The sequence below is a fragment of the Pleuronectes platessa genome, chromosome 9 (assembly GCF_947347685.1).
Source record: "Pleuronectes platessa chromosome 9, fPlePla1.1, whole genome shotgun sequence".
Taxonomy (NCBI): domain Eukaryota; kingdom Metazoa; phylum Chordata; class Actinopteri; order Pleuronectiformes; family Pleuronectidae; genus Pleuronectes; species Pleuronectes platessa.
Window position 1 is genome coordinate 16,459,681 of NC_070634.1, and position 13,459 is coordinate 16,473,139.

General features: G+C 40.9%; 1 protein-coding gene across 3 annotated transcripts in view; it reads right to left on the reverse strand.

The window, feature by feature from the left end:
• usp13 (ubiquitin specific peptidase 13) overlaps window positions 1-13,459 on the reverse strand; it is a 30,143-nt gene that overhangs the window by 8,591 nt on the left and 8,093 nt on the right. Inside the window, exons 6-17 of one of the 3 annotated variants that reach the window (XM_053431283.1) lie at window positions 12,883-13,067; window positions 12,557-12,657; window positions 11,881-12,071; window positions 11,237-11,308; window positions 10,100-10,172; window positions 8,766-8,891; window positions 7,243-7,396; window positions 6,928-7,102; window positions 6,708-6,796; window positions 5,942-6,064; window positions 1,730-1,753; window positions 1,239-1,382 (exon numbers count right to left, since the gene is read on the reverse strand). In XM_053431283.1, the coding sequence (XP_053287258.1) occupies window positions 1,239-1,382; window positions 1,730-1,753; window positions 5,942-6,064; window positions 6,708-6,796; window positions 6,928-7,102; window positions 7,243-7,396; window positions 8,766-8,891; window positions 10,100-10,172; window positions 11,237-11,308; window positions 11,881-12,071; window positions 12,557-12,657; window positions 12,883-13,067 (1,457 nt within the window). Of the gene's footprint in view, window positions 1-1,238; window positions 1,383-1,729; window positions 1,754-5,941; window positions 6,065-6,707; window positions 6,797-6,927; window positions 7,103-7,242; window positions 7,397-8,765; window positions 8,892-10,066; window positions 10,173-11,236; window positions 11,309-11,880; window positions 12,072-12,556; window positions 12,658-12,882; window positions 13,068-13,459 lie in introns of all 3 variants that reach the window. The other 2 variants (XM_053431282.1, XM_053431280.1) reach the window with 2 other exon arrangements.

The window sequence follows — 13,459 nt, forward strand, 5'->3', positions numbered from 1 at the left end:
TTTGTCTCCGTGTGATGTGATGTGTCTCTCACTTTCAATTACCTCTGTGTTTTAAAAGGTCCCATACAAATAAACCTGCCTCGCCTCTTTGTGTGATGTAGTGTGTCAGTGTTCATGATTAAATCAGGGCTCAGACCTGTGGGACGATTCAGTTCTGATGCACCCATCCCCACAATCAGAGGAGAAATCTCATTCTGGACCTTGTTTAAATGTTTAAAGCGACACACTGCAACGTTTTTTACCTTAAAAGAGCATCTTCAAAATTTGTTTCATGGTTCACTGACTTGAAATACCGTTGACAGATATCGAAACTTACAGTTAACATCCAAAGTTTCTCCTTATTTGCGTGATGCAACGAGTAACGAGATTTCAATTAAAAAAGTTTGACGAGGACATTATAACTCCTGAGCCCAGTTTAAAGGAGGTGGCACACATGCTGGAGATTTGTGCAGATTTGTGCTGTGTTTGCAGAACTGTGTCCCCCTAAAGCCCAGCTGTTGTTCTGATTATTTGTCACTAGTATATTTGGTTTCTTCTGCAGTTACCTTTATAACCCTTGAGCTCTCACTTAACGCTCACGACAACCTCTACTTCTTGTCACGACTATTTTTTCTTGACTATTTCTGATCATTAGACCCATGTCATGAATTTGGAAATGTTTTAAAGGGGCCATTACCCAGTCATACTTCCGTACTACTGTGAATGCAGGAAGGAACAGATGATACATCCAAATCCTAGGAGATACAACCAGTTACAGGCTTGCTGTCATTGGACAGATCACCAGTATTGCAGGGCTAACAGACAAAAAAAAACCACTCACACATCTACGGACAATTTAGAGACTCCTGCATGTCTTTGGACTGTGGGAGGAAGTGGGGGTTCTCAGAGAAAAACCAATAACCTTCTTCCTATGATGTAACATGGCTAAATACCACACTGACATACTGCTCTGTTATATGAATGCATCGGTTAATCAAAACAACTTTAAATTAGTGGCTCTAAATTCCATCCATTGAAAAATATACTGTAGTGATTTCATCCGAAAACACACCACATTTTTACCATGGAGAAATTGGGCACATTTTCTTTCTTTCTTCCTGCTGTAGTGTTTTCCATAAATCTACCTCATCCGTATCTTCATTTAATTCGGACCTCAGTGTAAGAACTATAAATATAATGTGAAAGCATATTGCCCATAGACTCAGTCTGTTCTCCTGAGTGCAGTGATGTCTCCTCACCTGGCTCCTCCATGTGGGCTATGATCCAGTTGAAAGCCATCTCAGGACCCATGTTGCCGGTGTAGTACACCGCCTTCCTGCAGGCCTCCAGCGGGAACCCCATCTCTGCCAGCTGCATCACTGCCACCTCGTCTATTTCTGGAGCTGCAGACACACAGACCAACATCAATACCTGCAACGTACAGTTGCTGATTCTATCAATCAACCAATCAGATTTAGCGGTGGTTCTCTCTTTGGGCCTCATTAAACAAAAGGAGCAGCAGAGGGTCGGCCCCGGGAGAGCTTTCTTTACTGAGACAGGATTTGTCAAAGAGAGGAATGAGTGTGGCTAAAATGAGCAGAGCCAAACAGAAAAGTTTGTTCGAGCTGCAGCTGCAGCACCTGCTCAGGTGCACATGAGGTTTAGCTCTTTAGCATTCATCACTTTACCACCCTGTGACCAAAATACATACTGGTCACAGAGTAAATGAGTAGAGAAATATAATACTCACAGTCTGCAGAGCCCATTGAGTTATCTGAAAGAGGCAGAAAACTATTTCAGTTGGCTTTTAATTATTCATATAAAAAAAGGCAAGGCAACAGATTTTTAAGTAGTTAGGGCCCGAGCACTGACAGTGGGAGGCCCTATTGAAATAGTTTAATATGAATTTGCCTGTGTCTGCTGATTCCATTGTAAATTGAATATTTCTGTATATATATAAGTTTTTATTTTTATTTTGAGGGGCTTTGTTTTAAAAAACTTTTCTTTAAAGCTGATGTTAAGCACTTAAACTATGATTATATATAGCTCATATGCAAAATTAAATCTGCAGTGAAGCCTTTTGGCTTTGACTTTCGGCCCTGAGGCAAGATACTAAACATATCATCAACATATATAAATACATATTTTTTGTGTATTTCAGTTGAGAAGCAGGAAGCAGAAAGAAGTATTCAACATGTAACAAGGGTCCTCAGCCAGCATCAGACCAAGGATATCGTGATTATGTGGTAAGTGCCTTATCCATTCAGCCCTCTGGATGCTTCAATCAGTCAGACTATGGATAGTCCCCGTAATGACGGGGCCAATTGAAATCAGCGGCATGATGTGCTCGAGTGAAATCATCGGAGCAGCCTCTAGGTGAGACCTTCTCATCACCTCCAGACTCCTGCTGCTCATAAAAACACTGCAATCACCTCTTCTGCTCATTTGAAACATGCTTAGCTTCTGCAAAGCCCCCCCCCCCCCCCCAGCAGTGTTATTATTATGGACAAAAAGATTTGATCAGTGTCAATCTTCGTTTATACAACATGGACGTAACAGCACTGTGACGACAGACCTAGAGAAGAACATTTCAACTGGGAAGAAGGCAGCAGGGGCTTCTTTTCTTTTTGGAGCACATTAAGTAGTTGCAACTGAGAGATGCAGTTTGTTTAGTTTCACGCACCCACTCCTGTGTGCCTCCTCCCTTTCTTACAGATTTAAATTGAATTAGAGAAAAAAACAAGGAGTATGTGAAATTAAACCTGAGTGGGGTTTTCCATTTTATTCTCGAAAGGGATAATCAGATTAACAAAACAAGCCAAAGCCTGAAATCAATTTCTATGAGGTTTTCTGAGGTTTCCAATTATTTGTTTTATGCATCGAAGCAACCATCTAATTTATTTATTTTTTTGCAATTTCTAAATGGCCTGCAATGACCGAGTGAATGGATGGTGCTAAAAGCAGTGAGAAATCATGTGGCCCAAGCAACATACAGGAAAACACATTTATGTGGTGCTGTGTAATCAGTGAGAGGCACTGGAGCCTGGTGGAGACAGATGACTGACCATTGATTAATAGCTGCTGATGCCAGCTGCAGGATAATGGGCCGGTGGTTCATTTGCAGCTGAGAGAACCCATCAAATAAAATGTGAAGTGTATAAATTGGGGAATGTATTGAAAACAGCAGGTTATCTCCTCTGACCTCTTTTTATTCAGAGATTACTGGAACTTGTTTTCTATAGAAACGGAAGCATTGAGGGGGAGTCTACAGGGAACCCAAGCAAAATACAGAATTCGAGCTACTCCTCTAAAGTTTCTAAAGGTTTTAACAAGTTAGATTTAAGACCTTTGTAAATCCCAGAAAGATGTAAACTTAGATGAAGTAAACTGGTAAAGAATAATGGTGTGTTATCTCATCAACCACAGACAGTAGTTATCCATCCTGTTTCCCACAGCCAAGACAAGTTTGTTGCGATAAATTCTGACTGAGGTGTTGTAGACTATAAGTTATCAGTTCCAGTCTGTTCTTGTTTGTAGTTTTATTACAGTATGTGATGTACTGTTGAGAAATAATTACAACACAGAGACATTACAAACCATGCAGCCACAGCATCTCTCTTTAGAAAATAATTTTTAAGCATGAAAGTAGTGGCACTAAATCAAAAATTAACATTCTTAAGAATTATTGATATATTTAAGAGCTATGGCATAATATTTTAACATTATTAAGACTTTTAAGGCCTAAAATTCAGATGATTTTAAACTTAACATTTTAAATGTTATACTTTTTTTGACTTCTTAAGACTCTGCAGACCTTGTTCTTCCATCCCAAGCCTACTACATATTTAAAAAAGGAGTTACACATATTTTCCAGCCTTCATTTTGCAGTGGCCCCATGTGTTTCCTGACAAAGGCTGTTTTGGCTCAAAGAGGATTCAATGTGCGAGACCTTGAAGAGTTTTAATGTGGACACTGAACGCCTCCAAGAAGCCAGTGTGATTTGGAGGTCTGAGAAAACAGGAACAGCACATACAGTTCGTTGGTGAAATATTAAGGCAAAACGGGTTCCTCTGAGTTTGCTGTCCTGAGACGCAGCCAGCTAACTGATTTTGTAAAGCTTTAAAAAAATAAAAACAAACTCCCAAGTCAGTGAAGACATGGGAAGCACAGCAAAGGCCCACTCGCAGCTGCTACTGTGTTCTGTGACTCTGCGTTGCTCTTTGGACCGCAATTTGTGTTTGGAGCTCGAGGCAGTACAGAACACTTTGTGCTTCACGCCTACTAAAATATTAAGCAGGACACTGATAACTTGATGTAGCTGAAGTTTGCACACAACGGAAACAGGACGGGAGGAACAGGAATAACCGTCACAGAGGAGACAGAGACAAAGAACGACAAACACAAAGAGGGAGGTTGTTTTCTGGACCTTTGGGGTGAGACAAAAAGGTTCCAACACGTTGCATGAAATATCAGGCTTTTGGAAAGAATTTCAGAAGTTGAATGTACCTCAAATATAAAAAAAAATAAAGATTCTATTGGAATGTTGTAATCACTATTTGAAGGTTTACGTTTATTTATTTTATAAATATGTTGGCTCGATCTCCTTCACTGATCTGCAGTGGCTCACTTGTATCGTTCACAAGGGGGTGAGACTCTCCTGAGATGCGTTGCTGTGTCCATGGTACATAATAGGCTAAATTTCATTAAATATTAATTAAAATATCACCAAGCACCATCTTTTCTAGAAAAGTAACAGCGATATTAATCATGCTTTTAAATGCACATGCTAGCCTCCTGTAGCATACTACCCGGGCCTAGGGAAGTGCATTACAAGGAGATCTTATAAAAATCATTATAACTGATTCCAGTCATTATGCCCTTCAGAGAAAACTTGGGTGGCTTTGAGCAGAATATCATATAGGAGACAATTTCACAGATCATTTAACGCTGCCACAATAAAATACCCGACACCTCCTCCAAATGGATGTTAGGCCGCGGCGTTGCAACAACACACATCTGGTCAAAGTAAGAAGGAGTCACTTGTTTATTGGGTAAAATCTGAGGGGAAAAAACTGCCTCACAGATGAGAGGTGTTTTCAGGTATAAAAATAGAGTGAAAATATGTTTGGCTATCTGGGTGAATAAAAAACTAAAGCACGGGTGCTCAGGGAGAGCAATAAGACAACTGTGAAATTGAAATGAACGGCCAAAAAATGCCTTCAGTCATTTTATTTTTTTTTAAGAATCCATACAGGAAGGTAATGCACCTGTGGGCTACAGGAGGTGATTCATGGGAGCCTGTGAGCAGAGGATACTTAATGAATTCTGGTTGAGACAAATGGAGCAGTGTCTGATCTGAATACAGCAACATTTATCTGAAGCAGATCCAACAATGGCACCTATGTTTATTTGCCAACATGCAACTGAAATGAATAAAAAATAAAATGTCAGTTTAAAAAAGGGAACAGATGCTATATTATAACAATAATATATTTGGATCCTCACCATAGACTGTATATATATATATAAAGATGGAAGACGCCTCTCCTCGTACTCCCACTATCAAAGTTTTGAAGCTGTGCTGTGGTTATCAGGGGAAGGGGCGACAGGAGCGAGGTCCCATGCACTTAACCAATCACACGTCAGTCTCAGGTGTCTATAATGACCTTTTACCCCATTTCCATAGCATCAAATAACTAATTAAACCAAAGTTAGCAGAAAAACAATTTACCTAAAATTACACAAACTATTAATTTCATATGGACTATTTGGTTTGGTTCATGTCCCATCCACAAACATGGAGAAGGCTGGATTTATGACCTATACTGCAGCTAGCCACCAGATGGTGATCTACAAGCTATGGGGAGCAGTCACGCTGTCCGTCTTTATAAACAGTCTATACACAAACAGCACAGTGTAGGCAGCACTTCCACCTCAGAACGTGAGCGCGAAATGTTCATACCTCTGGTGTCTTCAGGGAGAACAATGGGGGGCATGAGGTCAGGCAGCTCCTCCTCACCCGCCTGCAGCCCTGTGGCCCGCAACCGGTTCAGGTCCAGGAAGTCTGGAACATCGATGGCCAAGTCTGTACAGATAGAGACATTTTTTTGTTTCAAAGCTTGGGCCTTGCAATGCTCTTGGTTTTTAACATCATCTTCACTTAACACTGAAAGGTATAAGACAAAATGTAGGAAGAAAAAAGTTTTTCCAGTCTTACTAAAAGCACTTTACTCTCCAAGTCACTTTCATACATGCATTCTCACAGCGCTTCTCTATTACTAACACTAAAACCCTGAGGGGATCGAAGGTCATTTGGAGTTCAGTCTCTGGGAGCAGGGGATCAAACCACCAACCTTCTGACTAGTGGACTCTATCTGTGGCTTTATCTCCTGCTCTACACACCCAAATATATGAATATTATAAACATAATGTGTTTGGGATAAATATATAAATGTCCGTTTAAACTATTTACTTATCATGTTTTCATATTTTATTAGAAATTCAAGCTGAATCACCACACTCATTTATCAACATAAATTCTGTGTCTAGTTTCATTTTAAACCACAGCAGCTTTTACAGGATGTTTGTCTGTGAAGACATTATTTCAGCTGCCATGTTGTAAGGTCGACGCTGCCCTCTGCTGGGCATCTGTAACACTACAAACACTTAAAATAACTGAGCCACCACATCGCCAGAGATCCTGTTATTCAGTGAATTGTGACAGTTACCTAGTTTCTTCGGCACCCAGTCAACCCCAAATGTGAATTTCTTGACCTGCACAATCAGATACTCTGGGAAGGAGGCAAAGCGGGAAGTTCTGTAGATAAAAAACAAATACATTTTGAAAATGAGGTTAAAAATGACAGAATACAGTGTTTATACAGTTTTTGACTTAAAAGCAATTGGAAAACACCGAGATGTTGAGTGGTCATTCCTTAAGTAGCTTACTTGACTCCAGCTGACTTGGCCTGTAGCGCCGAGCTCCAGAAGTCCGGGACGTTGTCTGGCTCGGTGAAGGCCTGCAGGCAGGCGGTGAAGGGGATCCGTGCCCTCACTGGCTCAGGAGGAGCCTTCATGTTCTCCTCAGCGTCCTTCCTCTTGGCCTCGTATGCCAGCAGCTCCTCTGGACGGATTTAAAAGGAAAAGAAATGGTGAAGATTCCACGACCCTCCAGAATATCATGAAGGGTAAAGATTAGTCATATAATGTATTAAATCAAGCCACGCGTGTGATGACAGTTCACATGTACAAAGCCACGTTTACCTCGATTGGTGGCAGCCTCGATGGGGGTTGGCAGCTGGATGCAATAGTCCACCCGCTCAGCGTATCTCACCCGGCGCGACTGGCAGCACTGAATTCGTTCCTCCACCAGGAAGCGGAAGACGTCACTTGGATTCTCTGAGCCTGCACTGTTCCTCTGTAGACACACATCAGACAGGGAAGATGAAAGGACGAGTTTGACAACAAAATCATGAAATAAAATGAGGCAGTAATTCATTATATACTCATTTCCTTCCCTGATTTATTCCTGATTCAAATGAAAGTATAATGGCAGTCATGGGTGTCAGCTGGCCCTCACATTGTAGTTGTACTGTTTTGTTCCCCCCACTTATGCACTCACAATCTCATATAAACTGTATTGAATTGTGAAGTTGTCCAATTGTGTCCAATGGCCCAAATGGTGTTTTTGAAGAGTAACATTTAGTCAGTTCCATCTCCAAAAAGTACAAAACAACATTAAAGCTTCACATGTAAAACACACACTTATACACACACACACACACACACGCACACACACGCACAGGACAGCCCATGGTTTGAACTGCAACTCTATCTGTCAGCTATTCTTTGCTGTGTCCCTTCACACGCCTGCTGTTTGACCCAGATCTCCTAATAAAGTCCTTAACTATCTAGATGCAACTCTTTTGATTTAGAAACCGCTTCAATTAGAGAGTGTTACATCTGTTAAGAATGGTGGACACACAGTATTATTACACCGGGGCTCTGTGTGCCACCGGGTCATTGAAGTTTAAACTGCGATGACATCGTGACTTAACACAGCGGTTTGATGGGCGGCATCTCTGCAAGGCAGCGCTTCTATTCTAAGAGGCCACAGAAATACACAGGTTATAATTTGACTCAGGCCGACACATGCGGGCTGACACAGGCGGAGGAAAATGTTGCTGATGACGCTGGGATTAGTCATATTCAGTCTGTGCCTGGATGATCAATCAGGATCTAGTTTACAGAGCTGTAGAGCGGACTGACGGAGGGGAGTTCAGTGAGGGGCATTTTAATTTTCTCAATGAACCAAGTTCAACCACAACACGCTAAGGTTTCCTCATATAATGTGGCAGATCTGTAGAAACTGAGGTCGTGAGAATCTGTTTGGTTTGATTCGCTCTGCTTCTCGACGCGAGTTGTCGTAGGTGTCCCGAGTCACAGCACTTGGTATCCCGCCACTGAGGCAGAACAGGGAGCATTATCTGGTCTGTGAAACAGATAGCGCTGAGCTATATATATCCAGGTTGAGAAAAACACATCAGAGCCAGCCGTGTTTGTTCCAACCAGGGAGACGGTGTGGCGTGTTTAGTGAAAGACAGATCCTCCCCTCTCGATCAGCTGCCCACATGTGTGACAGGGGTCAGACGTATCCCAGACTTTGTGAAAATGTAATGATTTCACAGAGGAGAAAATAAAATTGAATAGGGACAGTCAACGTTTATGATAAGCCCTTTGCACCAGATCTCGAATAGTTTTAACTCGACAGATTTAACCTCACTCACCTCCACCAGATTGATGATGTGCATGAGAAACTCGTGGGCATCTTGTTGTCTGTTTGAGGAGAACTCTGGGTGTCCCCGGCCGACCAGGGCCTTCAGCATCCTCGCCGAGATGCCTTTCTGCTGGTGCTGGAATAAAAATATCTCGGTGTCACACACACACTGACTTGACCACTCACTCACCTGGGAATGATACTCAGACAGCAGCAGCTCCCAGAGGCCGGCTGGTACCTGGCCCCATGCAATAGGTTAGTGTCCAACATGTTTTATGTTGTCCTCAAAAGAAGAGACTTGATTATATCAATTTGATTGTGTGGTCAAAGAAAATGCTGCTAAATACCATTAATAAGTTAGAATGATATTGAGATAACTCAAAGTTTAGTATGAAGCATCAACAACAACAACAAAAATGGCACGGCTGTGAATGTTAATAATAGAATAGCTAATATGAGCAAAAACTCTTCAACGAATCAACAAAATAAGAATTTTGTTGTATGTCACCAAACATAAACTAGCTAACCAAAGTTTCTGCTGCTTAAAGTTTCTCTGAAATACATTTATTTGTAATTGTAATGGGTCATATGTCCTGAGTACTACATGCCAACACCCCCCCCCCCCCCCTATCTTCCCAGCTGTCAATGTGTGTCCAAACCTGACTCCACCATCACATGTGTAGGAAGTGGAGGATCACAGCTCTGTGCTCTGCGCTCAGTTACTGAGGCTGCTGTGTGGTTTTAAAGAAGCCCGGAGCTTACAGAACAAAGACCGGGTCCCATTAGGATTTAAACGCTTCCTCATTATTTTCCCTCACAGCTGTGTACTACAGTATGTGGTGAAAATGGCAACGATTTCATCGAATATGCATTTAAAATAGAGAAGGAAAAAAAACTAAATGATCATGTGAAATAATCAAACTTCACACATTACAGTATTCACATAATAATCACGCACAGCTCATATCTGTGACTAAATTAACAGTAATGTGGGGAAGTAAAAGAAAATGACAAAAAATCTCAGTTATACAAGTTGGACTGAACCCACCAGTTATTTTCAGACTAAAAAAAGAAAAAAATGCATCTTTTGTTTCCATCATCTCTTTTGAAAAGCCCAAAAAGGCTCAAGTGTATTAATAACACAGAAGAATTTCATGATGAAAAGACTTTTCATCTTTACAGTTGGAACATGATGGAAGACTGACAGAATGTAGCTTCACTGTGCTGACATGCTAAAAAGATTCATCTTACTACCGGTCAGTGTTTGCATGCTTCTGTCGGTTACGGACCATGTTTGGGAGCTGGACATACCCAGTTTAATACCTTGTTTTCTTCTTTCATCACCTGTTCAATGAGCTCAGATTTCATGGGTGGTTTGGAGTGCTGGCCTGAGATCAGTCCCTGTCCCAGTTTAGCCCTGTCGGAAGAAAAACAAAAAGGCAGAAACGATGTAAAATAAACTCTGTCTCCAGAATCCTGATTTTACTTCCGTAGATGAAACATGAAGCCCCTGAGGGCTCCGTGCACGTGTGTGTCTTAACTCTGTCAGAACAAACATTTGAAAACCTTCAGACAATACACCTGGGGCCTGTCTCACAAAGACACTAAGTTGTAACCTGCTGAATATTCATTCTCGTAAAAACTCTGACCTGAGTTCAAATGCAGCTCAGTTACCATGGTAACGACACCTTAGACAGTAAATGCTAAAAGCTCAAATAAATTTTGTTTTGTTTTAGTAAACTCAATTACACCAGTGTCACTGTCTTCAAGATATTACTGCTGTTTCACATGTAAGCCTTGTGTAGTTTCATTACTATTATCCATATAAGTATGAGGGAATAACTAACAATTATTTTATTTTCATCTAATTTCATACATAGCCATTAATTTCTTTTCATTGTGAATCCTGTCTTTAACCTAAAATGTCATCATTTGAGGAAAACTATATTATATCTCATTCCATTGCGCAATGATGGCATAAAACATGTAGTCATATCACCACACTCCATTCATACATGTAGTATTATAAGTTTTATTAACATTTATTTTTTACTTTCCTATTAATCTAGAAAAAAATCTGTTTATCATTCAGGTCCCTTCTAAATTCAGTATTTTCCTTATCGGGCACAGGGATACAAGGTCATAATAATATTCAGGATTGTGTGTTCAGTTGATTTAATACATCAGCATTATATCGTAGTTGATTTAATGCATCCGTATCGAGTTGCCCTTTTTTTTATTTAGCACTTATATTAAAAGTGACAGGTATAAACATGTTTGTGGAAAATGAGCCTGAGAATATGAGACATTCACATCCCTGATACTCATCACCTTTCAGACACTGACTCCACTCACACTCATCACGGCCAAGGCGTCTAAAAGGCCTCTGGTATCAGAGAGGCTCGCTGAGCTGAGCTGTTTTTCAGCAGCTGGAAAACACCTTCACTGGTGTGTGTGTTATATCATACCGACGTCACTTACATCTGTGTGGCAAAGTCCTGGGAGGGGTCGAGGGGGGAATAGTCATATATCCTCTGAAGATTTCCCACATACCTGAAGATCAAAATACATGTCACAAGCTCACCTCAGACGGAGCACATGGAGCGCCACGCACAGACACATGCCGCATCCTGGGTGTTCATGAAAACACACAAGGTTGTACTGAGAAGACGGCAACACAGTCTTCTTGTTGTCATACTATTTACTTGAGTAACTTTCGCCATAAATCTCCCATTAAATCTCTGCTGGAACACAATTCTTATGATGTGTTTAATTTACTATTCACACAGGTGATTTCCATATCAGCAGCTGTGCCATTTTTACTGTCAATGAATTGTCACAATTTAACCTAACAGATAAATGTTTAATGTCATTAAGGCACAAACTATTCAGGTTAATGAACATCTGTTAGATATCTCATGTGGTGAAGAAACTTACAACTCAAGATGCTGCCAGAATCTCTTTTATAGCCGACAAATCCAGTATTATCTGCCATTTAAATATCTTTGCATACAGCATTTCTAGAAATTCATAACATCCTCTACGTTGTCTATTCACTAGACAATAGAAACACAATAAAGCATGTTTTTCTTTAATAAATCCTCATCACAGCGTACAGTACTCACATCCTCTGGAAGTCTGGGATGCTGAAGAGAACCTGCATTACTGTGCCAAGGTAGCAGCTGTTGCCCATGTTCTTTATCCCTGTGTAACCAGAACCGAACACCGCCTTCAGTTTCATGCCGGACTCCTGGATCACCTCCCATTCACTGACTCGCGGACGCGCATTATTATCTGTGTGGTGCCCGTTCTCTGTCTGAAGGGGAAACAGTAGAGGTCGAGTCAAGACTTTGGTTTTAGTTTGGTATATATGGTAGTGTGTTGCTAAGGACCCAAAAAGTTCAGTGTTGTTCGTGTAGGTTTCTGAATCAGCCGCTCTTGATTAAACTTTTTACTCTTTGCTACACGTTACTTGTGTTGAAGGAAAAGGTGGAAATACACTACAAGGGCAGTGCAGCATTTGAACAATATACAATGTGCAGGTACCAGGGTTTAAGAAAAGCAGAACTCAACTGTGAGGGCATGGCATGGTGAATTGCTCAAGACCCATGGAAGTCCAGTGTTGAATGTGATGTTGTTTAGAGGATGCTTTCAAGGAAGCTGCAAACAGGATTAACACAGGCCATCTATCAGCCTCTACTTGCTGTACCGCACTAGTTCAAATGTTTTTGAGAAAGATGTCGTTGAAAACTGTTATTAGTAAAAACATCTTGACTCTTCTGCACGGTGAAGACAACTTACTCTTTTCTGCAGCATCTGTAGCATGTCTATTCCAAAGTGTGCCAAGTGGTCTGATATGTTAGGGTCCAACACGGCTTCTTCCTCTTCGAACGAATAGACATCTGAAACCAAGATAGAAGTCCGTCAAGCTGAAGTTATAATTTTTCTATTCGCAGATTTCAGGCCAACAAGTTCTTCATACAACACCCAAAAATCGAATTAAGACTTCTCCTGGTGTGAAATTGTAAAGATTGTTCGTCAAAATGTTTTCAGTAACTGAAAGGAAACGGAACATGAACATGAACTTGGATGCGACAGTTCAGATGAACCCATCATCTGTCTCAGACCTGCTCCGTCCGGGGTGATGGTGTCCAGTTTGACAGCCAGTGGGTAGTTGGTCGCTCTGTAGTTGTCCAGAGCGTGGCCGTTTCCTCCACTCCCATCAAAGAACCACTTCCCACAGAGCAGGGTACCATCTGTCAGGTTCAGCCACAGGTTTTCTCTCATCTCGCACTTCTGACACTTCCAGCCACTGACAAAACACAAACATTTTATGAAGTTTAAATAATATTTTCTCATGAAAAACCTCTATGCATAATAATAAATACTTAAATAGTTTAGAGGCAGAAGAAGCTGAAGTAAAAGAGCAAGTAGCTCCTGATAAAACTTGCAAAACATTTTTTACTATCTCAATATTTATTCAAATGTAGCACTGTGTGAAATCAAACATTGGATTTTATTGTTAGTACCAGGTAGAGGGAGAGGACATATAACATGTCCCTGTCTGTGTTTCTATAACCATCATGGTGATACATATCATACAGCAGAGAGGGAGCGCTGCACAAACATCTCTTACTTATGTTAATAATGACAGTAACATATCTCAGCTCTGAGATCAAAGTGTTCGTACGATGCTTCTTTTAA